At 42.4% G+C, this 17,212-nt stretch overlaps 1 protein-coding gene across 2 annotated transcripts in view; it reads right to left on the bottom strand.

Moving 5' to 3' along the window:
- Positions 1-366: 366 nt before the first annotated feature.
- The window catches only part of frmd4ba (FERM domain containing 4Ba), a 47,307-nt gene continuing 30,461 nt past the window's right edge, over positions 367-17,212 (bottom strand). Inside the window, exons 8-24 of one of the 2 annotated variants that reach the window (XM_031731777.2) lie at positions 17,033-17,116; positions 16,206-16,271; positions 15,641-15,698; positions 15,107-15,193; positions 10,083-10,159; positions 8,533-8,671; positions 7,241-7,382; positions 7,010-7,143; positions 6,814-6,930; positions 6,193-6,421; positions 5,997-6,053; positions 5,774-5,909; positions 4,772-4,936; positions 3,922-4,682; positions 3,693-3,819; positions 2,541-2,688; positions 367-2,093 (exon numbers count right to left, since the gene is read on the bottom strand). In XM_031731777.2, the coding sequence (XP_031587637.1) occupies positions 2,037-2,093; positions 2,541-2,688; positions 3,693-3,819; positions 3,922-4,682; positions 4,772-4,936; positions 5,774-5,909; positions 5,997-6,053; positions 6,193-6,421; positions 6,814-6,930; positions 7,010-7,143; positions 7,241-7,382; positions 8,533-8,671; positions 10,083-10,159; positions 15,107-15,193; positions 15,641-15,698; positions 16,206-16,271; positions 17,033-17,116 (2,584 nt within the window). In that variant the 3' untranslated portion in view covers positions 367-2,036. The remainder of the gene's footprint in view (positions 2,094-2,540; positions 2,689-3,692; positions 3,820-3,921; positions 4,683-4,771; positions 4,937-5,773; positions 5,910-5,996; positions 6,054-6,192; positions 6,422-6,813; positions 6,931-7,009; positions 7,144-7,240; positions 7,383-8,532; positions 8,672-10,082; positions 10,160-15,106; positions 15,194-15,640; positions 15,699-16,205; positions 16,272-17,032; positions 17,117-17,212) is intronic. The other variant, XM_031731778.2, reaches the window with a different exon arrangement.

Genomic DNA, 17,212 nt, shown 5'->3' with positions numbered 1-17,212 from the left:
CGCGGAGCGGCCGAGATAGGAAGACAGCTGGATGAAGAGCTCTCCCCCTCTTTCGCTGCCTGAGGAGCTGGAATTGTCCAAGACCTCCCTTGAGCTTGCTCAAGAAGCATAAAACTGAGAGGCACTCTGAGCAAGGAAGGCTGCTCAACTCTGGCCGTCTTAAAGAGGGGACCCGAGGCAGGATACATTGATAGAAAATGTGTGGCAGCACAGGAAGGAAAGGAAGGGGAATGGTAGTGAAAGGTTATAGTACAATGTGAAGGGAGGAGGGCTCGGATAACATGTGTAAAACAGACTTCTCATAACATGAATGCCTGCAGGGAGGGTTTGATGCTATAAACACTAGCTTGTCATTCACACAGAAGACACAAGGAGAGGTTTTATAGCCCATAGTGGGTGTGACAGCCTTTAAAGACTGGTTTGGTCGGTTTACAGCTTAAGAACCCGCACACACAAAAAAAAGTGCCTGGTTACACAGCAAGGCAGTGAGAAAGTACAGCAGAGCGACAGAACTCTGCAGAGCAGTGCGCTTCTAAAATCGGCTCATTTATTCATACTTGACTGTCATTATGAGTGATTGCAGCCCTTTATTCATTCATTCTTAGACGCTCAAAAGAAAAAAACCCAGTACTTTAGAGTTATCTCTCCCACTATAATCTGCTTCCTTGAATGAACACCAGATAAGCAGCTTCCAAACCATTTATATGTGGAAAACTCATTTGTGTTCTTCAGTCATTAAATGTAAATGACACTTTAGGTTTTCTACCTATTTTCCTTCTGGAAGTGGTGATTATTGCACTTTTATACTCAATTTCATTAACTGATCTGGCCCAGCAGACGTTCATTTAATTCCAAATCCTTTGAATTAACTAAATCCTGTGTTGTCCTGCACTAAGGGGGATAAGATGCTTCGAAGGCTCAGTTTTAAATAAATATCACCCACAAACAAAAGCACTGGGAAATTCAATTTTTTTTTAATCCAAACCATTGCAATTATACAAATTACTAAGAACCAGCTTAACAATAATTGTTTACTATATATTACATGCTTTTCAAATACATAAAAATGCTCTAAAATAATAAAAAAGACTAAGCCAGTGTATTTACATACCAACATTTACACAGTTTTAATCTCTTGAGAGAAATTTGGAGCACCAGTCCATGATTTCCAGCATGGATGAAATAACCATGTTCAAAACAAAACAAAACTGGATTTTCTGTCTTCCCACAGAGGCAGTAATATTCGAAACTGGTGACTCAGGTAATACTTAAGTGGTGCAACAAATAAGCATTTGGCTCAATTATGGTGTAAGTACTGACAGTGAAGCAAACTGAATACTTTGTAAATGACAAACGAGTGTAGAGACCGGAATGGTAACAGATGTTGTAATAGAAACGTGGATCAGGTGACTGAATGTTCCAGGAAGTAGCCTTTCCTCTCGACTCCTTTTTAACGAGTTCAGTGCTTCATTAATGACCTTATAAATCCGTGTCTAATCCTTCATGGTTACAGTGTTCATATGTGTGTGCAAGTAGCACAACAGGATCAGTCATGTTCTTTGTTCATTGCCGCTCGGTATCCTCTTAGAGAGACAGTTTTAGTCCTTGGTTTGTGAAGTCGGTATCTCTAAAGAGTAATGCTATACCCTTTGCTATGCCATCCAGTCCACAGCAGGGCTTGGTATAGTTTCAGTGCACAGGTCCCATCACTACAAACACTCGCAACCCCGTAATTAGACACTCCAATGGGGTTCTTGTTGTGATTTAAAATACAGGGATGGGCATCAGTTTGGAAACTGCGTTCAAGAGATACAGAAATGAGAATACTTCATTTAACGTGCTGAGTTCCACAGAAGTTAAATTCCTTCATTCTTTGGGTTCCTTTTACAAGGAAATCACAAAACAGGTAAGTGCAGTTTAAGGCACGGTGACGTTTTGTCAAGGTGAAGATTTTGCACAGTTGTAAGGTATCCGGCTAAACTATTGTTCCTGGTTTTGAGTCTTCATGCCAGTAAAGCTGTTCTTCGGGGTCCATGTTAGTGTGCATTTGGCTGTTGATGTGGGAGTCCATTTGGCTGACATCTATATAGGATCTGTAATGAACACACAAAACAAACACATTAGGCTGCAAACTGCTGACTGTGTCTGACTACGGGGTTAGAATAGATTAACCCTGGGCTGTGCGTCTAAACTACAAAGGTAAAAATGTCAATATAAAAAAAGCAATGTGAGCCATCACCTGTGTTTCAGATACTGTAATGTGAATGCTGATTTCAAACCCAGGGTCAAACATTCTCACCCAGTTATAAGGCAGATGCACACAGACACAAGAGCTGTCTATACACAAACACATGGCCTTCCAATGCAACAGTGCTCAGGGGTCACATTTTCCCTTTGCCACACAAGTGCTCTCCCACCACCACGAGACACCAAAGTTCGTCAGTGAAATCAAATGATCTGGTGCTTTCTGTCAGTCCCTGCTATGCATAAAAATAAACACATCACCATCACCACGTGGGGTAGTTTTTACACTTTCTCACCCTTTCTTCTCTCCTGTGACTTTGATTATTGGGGGGGAGGGGATAATTTTCCTGGTCAGTAGCATAGGAAGCACCACCACACCTCTCTAAATACCCAGGGGGGCATGCCATCCTATCACATCCTCGCCACTCAAACTCTGGGAGACATCTGTGCATGAGAGGGGGCAAAGGTCAGTGGTGAATGGAAGCACATGGGCAAAGAGCCTCTACATTGTCCAAGATGTTTACAAAGAGCGGAGGGAAAAAACAAACAAATAAAAACAAACAAAATCTTGACAGTAAAGGAAGACTGCGGAGAAATGTGACCACTGGATGACAATGTGGCAGTTGAGGAGGAAGTAGGACAAGCATATTTATATATTTTTTCTTAAGGAAGCCATGCAATCACAGTATCAGACATGACACTGAATGATCAGTCAAACATCTCAAAAATGCAAAGTTCACTTCAAAACATCAACAAGCAGACTCACGAGCCAGACTGCGGACACACTAAAAGAAGCAACTGCACGGGGTCTGGCTGATGCTGTTTACTTACTACGAGCTACCTTTTGAAAAAGACACCTTACTGAGCCTGTGCCCTCTGGAGGATTGTGGCTGCGCAGGGCTGGAGGCCACCTGCCTGACCCGACAGCCAGGGGAGTAGTAGGAGGAGGGGGAGGAGGAGGGAAAGGAAGAAGAGGGCAGGGAGGAAGTGGAAGGATAACCAGAGGAGGAAGAACTAGCAGGGATAAAGGCACAGCGCCTCTGGCCATCAGGGCTGTGCCAGGAGTCGCCATATCTATAAGAGAGCAGGGGCCAGTGGACAGTTAGGGAGAGCAGAACCATTTTTAAGCTCTTAGGAGGAACTGACTGCGGGCAGCACAGATCCTCTAATCCCATCACTGAATACGGCTGTGACATTAAACACTGGCCTGTTTGTGGATTCAGTTTCATAATTTATGGGTGAAGGTAAAGAAAAGATGATATCGGCAACACAGTATTTCACATTGCTGATGGGTGTAAGGGATAAAAAACTAAATAGCAGCTCGTATTTTCTGTAGCCATCCCCTCTAGGTAATTAAACACTAGCGCTTAACTCTGAGGATAAGAAGGATCAGGGAGTGGCTTATTGGATAAGTAGAAGAGCTGAGGGCCAGGTTTTTTTCCTCTTACCTGCTGTGGGTGGAGTGGGCGTAGGAGGCTGTGCTGTAAGAGTAAGACTGCGGTGCATGCACGGGCATGTCATATTCCAGCATAGAACCGCCGGTCATGTGACTGTGCCAGTTTCCACTGGAGGCCACTGAGGACATGGCAGAAAAATGGTACAAGTCAGAAAACAACCCACCAACATGTAGAACCAGCGTTAGAAACATATTCAGAGGACATTTTGAAATTGTCTAACCTGACGAGTAGGAAAAGTTCCTGCTGCTGTAGGCTTGTGGTGCATGCATGGTTGGATAGCCCAGACTCTGCTGGGAGCCTCTGTCATACTCATAGTCGTACGCAGCCTGTTTCTGTGCAGTGTTGCGTTTGTACCAGCCTCTCAAGTGTTCAGCCACCAGGGCCTTCTGGATGTTCTTGTTGATCTGTTCGTTGCTTCGAGGCACTGGACGCTGCCTGGATGGCCGTATCGTGGCGTACAGGTTCTGCGATGCACCGTCTATCTCGTCATTACCGTAGTGACCGTACACGCTGGGGCTTTGATAAGCTGTTTGGCTGTGGTGGTAGGAAGGGTTAACATTATAGTGTCCCTCCATTTCACTGTCATAACCATAGACTCCATTGGAGTAAGGCTCCAGTTCTGAGTAGTTGGGATAGCCTGTGACATAGTAGGCTGTTGTGGTGGGCCGAGCCCGAGGCTGGTAGGCATAGCACCGAGTGTCTGGCTGAGCCAGGTTGGGCATGCTGCCCGTGTTGGCGTAGATGTCTTTTCTGTGGCGCCCGCGCACTCTGCGCCCGTGGGTGTGGTTACCAGGGATGCTGTATTCCACACTAGACTGGCTTGTGTAGGAGGAACCGTCATCGAGCATTTCGGTGCTGTTGCTGCGTCGAGCTGACGGGACAGTCAGTGTTGGCATGGTTGGCTTGGTCTCGATCATGAGCTGAGACTGTGACTCCAGACTCCCGCTACGCTGGCGGAAGTGTTGTGGAGAATCCTCTGATCTGCAATTAAAATTAAAGTTTAGTGAACGCAATGCATAAGAGCCGAAGTGGGTCTTCAAAAGAATGAAAGAACAACATAAAGCTCATACCTCAGCTGTGTGCTGCTGTATGCGTTGCGGGTGAGGAGGGGAGTGGGTGGCATGCTGCGGGCATCACGTGGCTGCCTGGAACCTGCTTTACATGGGCTGCTGTAGACTGATAAGGTGTCATTGTGACTGTAATGGTGCGCTTCCTGGTCTTGGTCATAATGTAATCTAGAACACAGACAGGATATATGTCCAGATGATTAACACCACTATTTTCTCGACAATAAATCTAGGAAAGGCAGAAACAAAACAAAACAACAACAACAACAAAAAAAAACAACAACACAGGGTTTGCTTGACTGTGGCACTTTAGTCATTCCTTACACCTGAATGAGTTCTACTGCATAGACCATTAATCTTTTCATGCAGCAGCAATCATTATGACTTTTTTCCCCCTTCTTTTAAATGAACCTGAGAGTAAAACATCACCCGCACCACTCTAAACATTAACGCAGTAGCTGGTGTTTAAACAACATTTCCAGCACCGCCTTTGGTTTCCCTTTTCCTCTCTCCTCTCAGCTTGGGATTGTTGTTTGCTCCTTTACAGGCAGAGACATGTTGTTTTTTCATCTATTTTTAAAGCCGGTGTGTTTGGGCTGATAAGCAGACTGTTGGAGAGGCAGGAGAAGGAGGGAGGAGGTTGACTGTCAGGAATGTAGCTCTGGATCTACTCTACAGGTCTGTACTAGCTTCACGCTTCAGGCCCCTGGAGAAACAACAGGCACTGCGTATCTCCACAGAAAAACAGTTCAGCCATGTTTCCCAGTCATCAGTAATCATACCCATCAATCCAGCGGTTCTCTCCACTTGCCTACACGTATCTGTTTTTATTTTCTTGCATTTTACACGCATACTTCCAACTGCCTGTGTGTTGAGCTCTGCCAAAAAGTGACAATACTGTGTGTGAACAGAGTTGTGTAGCTGCTCACATTCAGCCTCCTCTTCAGTCACAGTGTGAGGACACTGATAAAGTATGCTCCATGAGTGTGGGTGCTGGTTGCATACCTGCTGTCTGCGAGCTGGTCATTGGTAGAGGCTCTTCTGTCTTTGTTGTAATGAGCATCCAGAGTGTCTGCGTGGTGTGGTCTGGGGGAGTATTGTACTGAACGAGACCGCTGCCTCTGAGAGCCAAGCTCATCATCTGGGAGTGAAAAGTCATTGTTTTAAGTATAAGTCATTCATAAATGAGATGGGGATTAGGAAGCACATGCACACTGAGCACACTAACCATCATCCAGAGTGAGGCTGTCAGATAGCGAGCTGAGTTCTGAAGGCTGGGGATCATCTGGTTAGAGGACAGAGAGAGACAAGTGTTCTAAGAAATGTCTCTGATATTATTATTCACAGTCTTGTCTCACTATGACTAATGTTCTACAAGCTCTGATATGCAAGTATGTGTCACTGCCACTGTCCGTGACATCTACCTCGTAAGATCAGTGAGGCTCTCTGAGTGGGTTTCTGTCCTTTTTTGACCCTGTAGTCGTTGATCTGCTTCTCAATCTCTTCCAGGTTTCTCATAGCGTCAAGATAGTTGTGTTTCCTCTTCCTTTTCACAGTCTTGCAGAGGTCAGCCTCATTGGCTAGCTTCATGGCTGCTTCCACAATCTTTTGCTGCAAGGCAAACCGACTCTCCAGATTCCTCAGATGTGGATCCTGTAGGAAAACACAAGACTAACACAGTTAATTGGGACTTTCCAAAAAACACACAGATCTTATCAGAGCAGAGGCACCCATATGAACAAAGAAACAGACATAAAGCACTCCAAGCTAAAAACACAAATTTATCTAAAGACATCAGTCTTTTAGTGTCATTTTATATATTCCTCTTTAGTTAAAGACAGAAACTAGGAACAGCTCCCCATAAGAGTCTCACATGATATGTTACACAATGTATGCCTCAAAAACAGAACTGAACTCCTAAAGCCTCACTTTAAAAAGTCAGCTGATCTAAATGAGCCGTAGCTCAGTGGGGCAATAATGGTGTTTCAAGTGTCACAGCAGCCTCACACAGCAAAACCACAGCACAAACAAATATCTGCATTCACCTCATCATAGGGGAAAAGATCATCCAGTTTGAAGGCTGTCCCAACACGCCGTCGCACTTGAGGAACCTTCTCACCTGTGGCCAGGGGATATTCCTTAGGCAATCTTCCTGTAAGCTCCTGCAAATGAGAATAGCAGCCAGAAGTCAGCTGAGAATTTGACACTTTTGGAATCAAATCCAGTAAGACAGACACTCACAGCTTCTCTTAAGCAGATCTTTTTCAGTTCTTCAAGTTTCGCTGACAGTTTGTCTTGAAGTTCCTTTTCCTTCTTTTTTAATTCAGCGAGCTTCTCTTTCTTCTGTTCCTCGCTGACTTCAGAGTCAGCAGAACCTGGAATGGGGACAAAATAAATTAAAAAAATTAATACATTATCACCCATCAATCTGATGTAGAACAGAAGTCATTATTTGATTATTTGTCTGCTTACCAGTTGAGATGAGGCTTCCATTGCTGGCCATTATTAAGTGATTTTTGCTCTCAATACTGGAAAGTTTAGTGATCCGGGGGGCGGAGATCTCGGTGAGGTCTACTGCGATGTCTCCTGAACTCCTGGTAGTGGTCATCTTTGACTGTAAGTGAGGAAAGAGAAGATTAGGAGGAGAAAAGGGAAGGCGATAGTATTTAATTTTATTGACAGCACAGTGCATCGTGACGGCTGCAGTTGCATGCTAAGTATTTATCATCAATCAGTGTTGACTTCCTGTGCATGGCATCAAACCTGACATACCATGCGCCTCCAAGACATAGTCTGAATAATTTCATATAACTGCAACCGCACACACTCATCCATCTTAACTATGAAACGCACATAACACACATAACACCTGCCTCAGTGCTCAAGCACAGTGTGCATGTCAGGAAGAGTTGAACACTTCTTTCAAGATCTTTGCTTTTAATTCAGAGTGTATTTTACTTTTTCTGTGCTTTCCAAACTAAATACTTTCTTTATGCACATGTGCCTTTACCTTAAGCTACAAATAAAACAAAAATAGGTAAAATACTACAATTCTATAATGAATACTATATGCATAACATCATAAAAGTATTTCCTGGGGTGCAATTTCAAGCACTTTGTGCACTTTCAGTTTCATTTTGCAAAAGTGAATTAGAGAGGGTCTGGTTACCTGAATTATAACAGCTTTTACACTTAAGACCTAACAACCTCCCAACACAAAACTCAATGGCATGGAATCTGTTTACTTTAAAACTGGAAGCCCTCGATAAACCCTGAGTCAAGATATTTACACTAGTCACGAGTAAGGGACACGGATCAGGCAGTGTATCACATGAAGAACAGTCATTGTTGTAAAAGGCTGTGACACAACAAACTGTTTAAACATCATTCGGTCACTGTTCAAACTGAAAAAGACTGGCAAGCTTTGCTTTGTTGTAATCCGTCTACAGGTTACTCCTTTTACAGCCTACTGAAAATAGGTCAACACCACAAGACAAACTAAAAACATGCAAATAACAAGAAGATTTAGCATCCAACATTTAAAAACAAGCAAGAAGTCCATTATGGTCTCTTCAGTCTTATGATTGACTCTACTCCAAGAAACCACCATGCATATTCTCTAAACACATCAAACAGTGTAAATTACTGGTGTAAACTGGTGTAGACTGGTGTAGACTGTTTCTTTGTTTTTCACAATAGAAAAGCTGGCAGAGTGTGAACAAAGCAAAATGAATCATGGAGGAGAAAAACAGGCAGACACTCACTTTGCTTTGCTTCATATCCAGGTAGAACTGGTGCTGACTGATGGCCATCACCCAGATGGTTTTAATCAGTGAGTGGCTGGCATACCACGTGTGAATAACCAAGCCAGACTGTCCAAAGGTTCGCTTGGTCACTGTTCTTCTGTAGAAGATAAGATAGACATCCAATATTTGCTGTATTGCAGATACAATCTGTTTAATTGCTTAAATTAGAGAGGCTATAATATGTTCATTTAAAGATTCCTCATTTTATTTTGGGTGTGTACCTGAAGCCCAGTGTGCCCCAAATAGTCCCAGTAAATATAAGGCAAACTAATGCTGGTCTAAGATCTGTCGGCTGGTATCAACAGTATGAATCTGGTACGTATCTAGAAAAGACTACTCGTCACATCATCCCATAAAGCACAAGGTTTTCATCAACTTCCAAAATGTTTTGTTTTTCATGTATTTATATTACAAATATATATTACAAGGGAATGACAGTAAAAAAGAAAAAAAAAAATCCAGCCAAGTTTAGCTTTCATTATAGCACAAAGAGAAAAAACAGTAACCCACAGCCAATTCTTATTTGTTGTTTTCAAATCAATCTTTAAGTCATTTTTGATTGTCCCTCAGTATTACGGTGCTCACGTAGCTCTGGCCTGTGGGCAAATGATCAAATGCTTACGTCAGCCACATTAGCTCGCAGCATAGTGCAACTACAGACTCTCTTACTCTTGTGAGGACACTGTCATCAAAAATAAAACTAGTCCACCGGGTGCTCAGTTTCTCGGAGAGCATTAAAAACTCCTAAATGTCTGCTCTTACTGGCAGCAAAAGAACGTGCTTTTTTGTGGATGAAACATTTTAAAGTCAGACCTAGCACACACAGCTCTAGCAAGCTGGCGAAAATGGAGAATGCGAGGCAGTCATTCTATGCTTAAGGGCGTGCCAAACTAGCTGCTAGCTAGTTAACCTGATTACAGAGAGAACATGGATTACACATTTATATGGGTACATAAAGGAAGTAAGGGCTCAAGTGTCAACGAAGCATTTCAAGTAGTTCAGCAACAGTGTTTGTTATCCAACTACAGAACCCTTTACATACATAACAAGCTATATAACAAATCAAAAGAAATTAGAAACACCTAGACAGCGCAAGGAGTACAAAGATATTATGAAATCTTTATTTAATTAAAACTTCTAGATCTCTGTGTAATAATATACTAAGTGGATATGAGGAGTAATTTTAAATCTGAAGCAGTCTGTTAGGTTTAATAATGGCTTTAACTGCTGGAAGTGGCACATTAAAGCTTGTGTTAAGGGCAGAGGGCTTATAACAACCTTAGAATAATAAACAGCCATTGAGCAGCAGGAAAAGACTCATTTAACAGACATGTTAAAAGGCTTTAACAAGGTGTCCTAAATGGGCCAGTGGCTGCAGATGACCTTCACAGTGTGTAAGGTGTAGGATAAGGAAGCAAGAGCAGTTGCTAAAATGGGAACACTTCAGAATACAAGAAAAGCAGCTATTAGGTTAAGTGAAGATAAAGTAAGTGGGTTTGCCTTCTGACCTGTGTGGGTCATTCACTTCCACTGAAAACTTCTTCTCACGGAAATACAAATTCTCCAACTGCTTCCACTGAAACAACTGCAGAGACAGAGAGGGTTCGGCGGAAAGGAGGGGAAGGGACAGACAGAGATAGATTACACATCACTGAGCACACATCAGCCAACACAACACTACAAAAATATGGATTTACATTACATCAACAAAAAAGAACAAAAAAAAGCTTTCCATACAAGAAGAATCAATACCACCAAAAGATACTAAGCAGAGAGGCAGGTATCTAGAAAACTGGCTTAGATTCAGCCACAGCAGCCTGCCTGTGAATACGGTTTATAATGTATACAAAATAACTGCTCAAGTCATGAATGGGACTCAGTGGGCCAGCCAGTCAGGTGTAAGTTCAGGCTAACAAAAGAGTAATTATGAAGCTGCTGCAACTGCAGGAACAAAACTGTGCCAGGCAGCAAGCCAGCTTTTCATTTCTCTCTGTTGAAGAGAACAGGCACGACTTCTCTGTGTCAGAAGAAACATCTGCTCTACCGATACTGAAACAACTCAAACAGATTTATAGTTTGTTGCCTTTCAAGAACTCTTCTCTGCTCACATACAGGGGAAAAAAAAGACCAAAACAATGGGGCTGCCAGTGTTCATAGAAACTGTTTTACCTGATACCAACTCACAAGACAAGGACTGAAACGCCCCATTGTACAAAAACGTATATATATACATACACATGCTTTTCGGGATAACAATCCCTAAAGGCATACTCATCCAGTTCCATTTTCAGACTTTATTCTCAGTAAAACAAGTACAGCACATCACAGCAGTGACACGCAGAATGCTTTACACATTACAGAAAGCACAGCACACTAACAATCTAGAGAAGAGCACAAAGATACTAAAACATGCCAACTTAAAGTTTATTTAAATCAGCCTGACAGGTAACTAGTGGACATGGCTTACCGTGAACGTTGTATCTATCAAATCTCTGAGGAATTCTCTGGACTTGTATTGAATCCTTTGACTTTCCCACAGGGCTTGAGCTTCCTCGAACAATACTCTCTCTTGTCTGTTGTGAAGCCAGATAGGTGTTGCAAGAGTTTTGGTTGAGATAGCCACGCCCCCACCCCCCAACCCCCCTCCTCCTTAACCCCAACCCCTCCTCCACCTCTCTCTCCTCCTATGATAGCAGGGACACCTCATGCAGCCTTCAGTGCTTAGTACTGCTCTGCACTGCTCTCTTTTGTCCCCCCCTTTCTCTTCTACACAGCTCTCTTCTTTTTCGGTCAAACCAGATAAGCAGGTTGTACACAACTATTTGATGAACCAGATATTTCACCTTTGCTCCGCTTACTGTCTCTCACAGACATTTAAATGCCCCACACTAAATGTGGGAAGTGTTCTTCCGCCCTTACTGTAAACAGAAGACAGAGCACTGTCATGTATAATAATCCACTACAACCATCTCCCCCACCAAGAAAACATGCTGGCAATAAGTAACTTTGGGCTAATCATTAATAGCAGTGGCTTTCTTTGCCATTGTGAGAGCAAGTAAGCACACAGCATGGCCCAAATCACCCTACAACCTGAGCCTACAATACTGAAACTGTACATAAATGCTTAGTTCAAACAGGGTATTCCAGCATGGCAGATCATTCCACTAAATACTGCACTCCTTGCCCTTAATAAAGCAAAGCAGCTGGTCGGCACATTTAAAGACCTAATTTTCTTGTGGAGGTCCTCACGCCAATTACCACTGTCTAGTCACCACCATTTAGCATCAATCACACGGTAACAACTCATACTTGTGTTGCCTCACTCATTCTGCTAGAGAAACTCCACACCTGTGTGCCAGCGCATAATACAAAAAACTCTGAGGTGGCTTCTGGTAGAACCACTGCTCAAAAAAAAATGTTAGAGATGTGACACACCTCAAACTCACCAATCACAAGACCTCTCAAAGAGGAAACAGTCCATGAAATCACCCAGATCACATTTAGAGAAAGCAGAATCAGTTTGCAAAAACCAGAAAACTAACCTGAATTAACAGCACACAAAAATTTTCTGTCTTCATTTTCTGTCATCTTCCTTGTTTTTGCCAAATGTGTCATTACAGGCAGGTGGAAGTGTGCCAGAAATGCCTGTGGTTTCAGATGGGATCAGGCTGTTCTCATGGAGACACACCCACAAGCCCAAGGACCCCCAGGGCCACAAGTCCTCAAAAATCATACATGGATTTTAAAAAGGAGCCCTGACTCACATGCCAATACAGAAAAAGATCTGCCACACCCATCCCAGAGTACGTCACATACCAGGGCTCTACTTGAATGGCAAACACTGTACATTTCCACGGCATGACAAAACATGACACACAGTTCAAAGTTGTGATAAGCTGATAAAAACGTAGCTCCCGGAACAAAATGCATCCTGTTTTATTTCATAACAGAAGTGAGCTGAGTTGAGTGAAAATAGGAAAAAAACAAAACAAAAACAAACAAAAACACACACCATAGAAAAGAAGGTTTTATTTTTCTTGAACAGAGAGTGAGAACACTTTTATACCCCCAGCTGAGACTGTGTCTCGTAATGACCTGAAGACTGGTTTTGGTTCTGCTGGCTCATCGTATGTGTGGACCAGCATGCGGTCCCATTACATGAAGGGAGAGAGCCCAAGTGACGCAGAGAGAGAGAGAGAGAGCGAGAGAGAGACTGAGATTCCTGGTTTAATTTAAGATGAAATTAAATGTCGACTTGCCATCTGCCCGAGTCCCAGAAACAGTTGTGGCGCTCCAGTTTTGCTCCTTCATATTAAAGCGTCACAGACTTCCTAATTACAATTCTGCATCTTTTTCCTCCCATTCCACATTCAGATCTTTGGGATACATAATCAGTTTTTATCAACATGCTTATATACACTTCCATTATGTATGCATAATGGAAGCGGCAGAGTATTCACTTTACTAAATATGTCACTTTTCTAAAGCACAGCAGGGAAAGGGGCCTTTTCAGTTTCAGGGTATTCAGTTAAGAGTGATCAAAGTGGTGTGTGTGCAAAGAAGATAATATTGGGTTAAGCTATCATAGCTGCTTTTTAGTTTTACTAAACTTATACAATCCAAAAATTAAAAAAAGCAGCACTGAGCAAATGTTTTGTCCTCTTTAAATCAGCACTACAACAATGGCAGCAAGTACTAATTTTCTGTTATCTATTTAATGAAAAACTGTTCAAAGCAACATTTTTGTGAAGGGAAAACGTTCACACAGAACTGGAAATTACATTTAAAATTGCTGTGATGGTCAACTGACCTCCCCTTAATACTAAAATCCAGCACCTCGCCCACATCCACAGATAACGGTTTTGTTTTGTTTGATCAATTGTGTTCCCTCTGAGAGACACACACACACTTACCATAATGAATGTAGCGTGCTGAGAGGGGATGGGCAGGAGGCAAGGAGGGATGGGATGGGTGGAATACAAGGGCTATGAACTAAGACAAGAATACTATCCGGATATAGAGACCTCCCTTCAAGGTAAAGGAAAATGAGGGAAGCAGAGGCTTCTAATTACCGGCAAGAACAACAAAAAGTTATTTTAAAAAAAAAAGAAAAAAAAAAAGCCACATTCCGCCCCCCAACAGGAAACTCTAGACGTTTTTATGCTCCTGCCCTGAGTAGAAGACTTAGAAAAGGCAGTCTTGCTTTGGATGAACATTTCCAACATCCCAAAATATAAATTCTACCTATCCACTTGGCTGTCGAGGAGCAAACTCTGCTCCCAAAGCTTTGCTGCTTCCCTGGAGCACCATAATTACCCCTCCTATAGGACTGCTGGGAGAGCCACGCTGTGCGTCTGCCCATTAATGCCTTGCCTCAGTACTGCACACCCTGCTATGTCAACAGGTTCATGCCGTATAAAAGCAGCTATGATGAGACTAAAGAAAGAGGCCAGCGAAAATGCCTGGGTAGAACACTATTAAATGACACCTCCCAGACAAAGGAGACAACAATCACGGACACAGCTACACATTAAGAACGTTTGCCCTATAAGCAGGGAATCTTTAAACTGCAATGGATACTATACAAACTACATTATTACCAGAGTGATGTTTTAAGACACACACCACTACAAATTCAGTACAAGTTATAAGTATAATTTTAAAGCCACTAATCTTATATAACTGGAGTAAGCTACAAATTATTTAAAAAACAAAAACAAAACTGCTTTGCAAGAGCTGTTATTTTTATTTACTTTAATAACACACAGGCCTGGTGATACGTTTTTAGAATTAATCAAAAAAGGACTATGACACACTATTTTTTCAAAGTGTAGGTCTTTGTATATTTTACCATTTAAACTTAGCAAGCAGATTTTATAATCCATACCACTCTCCATTCCACTCCTGCTAATACTGGTCCATACTGTATTTACTCCTGCAGCCTTGAAAGCACTACGCACATACTGACACTCCAAAATATCCCCCCCCCCCATCTGTGTTCCTCTTTCTCCTGACTGGCATGGGAACCAGAGTCTTAATTACGCCTATTTACAGTCTGGATGGATCATTAACCAGCCAGCAAGAACCACATGAGTGAAAGCAGAGTTTTCATCAGACAAAGCATTTCAATGATCCTCAATGCATCATACTTCCACAAACTTAAGAGCTTTCAGCTTTACATTCGATGAGTGACTTGATCAAGTATTAAATGGCACTTGTAAGAAAGCCAGGTCTATTTATAAAGCCCACACCCTAAGCTAGTCTGAGTAACTTTACAAACCAAACAAAAGCAACAAACAAGTAAAACAGGTAAATTCTAAATTCTAAATAGGAACGCAGATCCAAGCCAAAATTTAACACATCCTTTTTTAGTCCAGGCTCTGTGTGTCCACCAAGTTTCGTGCAATTTGGCAAAGTAGATTCATCTGACAAACAGATGAATGGAGTACAAGTATACCTTCACCAAAGACAGGACAAGAGAAAGAGGAGCAACTGTGGCAAACACAGCAGCTATAACGAGAGGTCAACCCACCTGTCGAGGTTTCAGCTTATCCTGCCAATCGTACTGGCCAATGCCTTTATAGCTGACTCCCAGCCACCACGGTATTCCTTGCTTGTCCTGCAGGAAAGCACACACATGCAAATAAACCACACTTTCACTCCTTAGAGGTAAATTTATTGGCGCGTCTGAAAAAAAGAAAAAAAAAGAAAAAAAAAAAAAGAGGCCTGTTACCAAAGCAATTACCCTGTTAGGCTCACAACAATTGCAACTCAAGAAGAGATCAAATACATTTAAGCTCTTAAAACTTCAACACTGCTGTTTCATCTCCTCACACACCTTGATTTAATTAGGTTTGGTAAGGGGGAAAAAAGCAGTGCATGAATGTAAGAAAGTGAGAAAAGCTGAATGGATAGATTGCTGTCTTAGCTGAAGCAAAAAGCTCACATTTCAACCATCATGGGATAAAAAGTAGGAATAGGGGTTAGATTGATGTGTTTAGATTAGATGTAGACGTAAACTTGTTTTAACGTTAAGCTACTGTATGACACAGAGCACTGCCATTACCTTCACTGGGTAATAATGGACTCCATATGTTGGCAGGGACTCCACCAGGGCCAGATACCTTCAGTGAAAGAGGAACAGGTTAACAAGAATTCAGCCACTTACACTTCATCACTGTCATCTGGCTGCTGTAATACAACAGACTGAGTGGGATTTAAGCTACAGCCATTGAGAAGCCACAATCATTTGCAGTGGCAAGCTGATCGATTTGCTTCAGGGCTGTGACAGAGTCCATTGATCAGTTCAAGGGCAGAAATCATCGGAGTGTAAATGACCCAGGGTTGCACAGAATTACAGTCCTGGGAAAAATAGTGCAGGGCTGACACTCTCCCAAGGCTGGCTGGCAAACTGCCCACTCTAAGAGCACCTCCTCTAATTAATGACACATTCTGGCATGGTGACAGTCACCTCTTAAAACAACAGCCACCACAGAGCAGACATGTTAGGTTAAAGAGTAAGACCTGACGTAGAAGCTGCTGTACTGCAGAAGAGAAGTTCAGCTGTAAATCATTTTTAGTCACACACACATACACACACACACACACACAAAGTTGTTTTCATGACTTACTGAACAATGGCTTGCCCTCTGGTCAGTCCTATCAGCTTCTTGTAATGTTCAATCACTTTTTCCTCACTGTAAATGGATAGATAAAACATTTAATGAATAATCCATCAAGTGTAGCATATTGAAGCCACAGAGGGATTGCTGTGCGAGGGCCATTTCTCCGACACACTTTCTGACTGCTCATGCAGAAAATGCAGTCTGGCCTGCTGGCTTGCTAATGGCTCTCGTCTACCTCTCCTGCAAACGCCTCACATTTACATCCCATTGTAATCATTTCTTAACAGCCACACTGCAAACATACTGAAACTTAACACACAGAGAATGCGAGAACAACAGACGTGTACATGTGGTCACCCATGCGTCATAACAATGTAATTTTAATTAGGATATTAAACTGCTGTATCAGCTTCACAGACTGCAGCAGATGACCAAGATAAGCAAGAGCAAAGTGGATTGAAGAGGCAGACAGTGATCTTTCAGACAGTCTGTGGCTGTCAGCACCTCCCAGTGCTCTCCAGGACTAATGAGCAAACGTAATTAACACGACCCAGATGCTAATGAGTCACCCTATCAGAGGAAAAAGCTTCTGCCAATAAGAAGCCAGGTCTGCATTCAACCTTGACACCTAAAAAAGTCAGTAGAGTTAACTGCTGTGTTCAACCAGTTGTTGCTGACCAGTGAGCAGATTTGTTAGAGTAAATTGTGAAGAAAGGTTTCAGCCATCACCACAGCCCTTAAGTTTCTTTGGTGCTAATCCAAAACTACTTAATCATTCATCACCGTCGTGCATTTTGTGGTTTTCTCAGACCACAAGATCTCAGATATCTTACCAGTAATTGAGAGACGGGTGCTCCCTTAATACTCTGGTGGGCAGGACTGATAGCTGTTTCAGGTCTGATGTAGCAGTTTCAGCACTGAAGGGGGAAAAAAAAAATTTCTGTTAATTTATAATAACTTACAGAAAAAAAGTTATTGTGCTCTCCTCTAGAGCTGGCAGTGTGACAGTAAAG

The sequence above is a fragment of the Oreochromis aureus genome, linkage group 5, assembly GCF_013358895.1.
Source record: "Oreochromis aureus strain Israel breed Guangdong linkage group 5, ZZ_aureus, whole genome shotgun sequence".
NCBI classification, from domain to species: domain Eukaryota; kingdom Metazoa; phylum Chordata; class Actinopteri; order Cichliformes; family Cichlidae; genus Oreochromis; species Oreochromis aureus.
The sequence above is the reverse complement of the archived record's forward strand: the minus strand, read 5'-3'. Positions and strand labels throughout refer to the sequence as shown.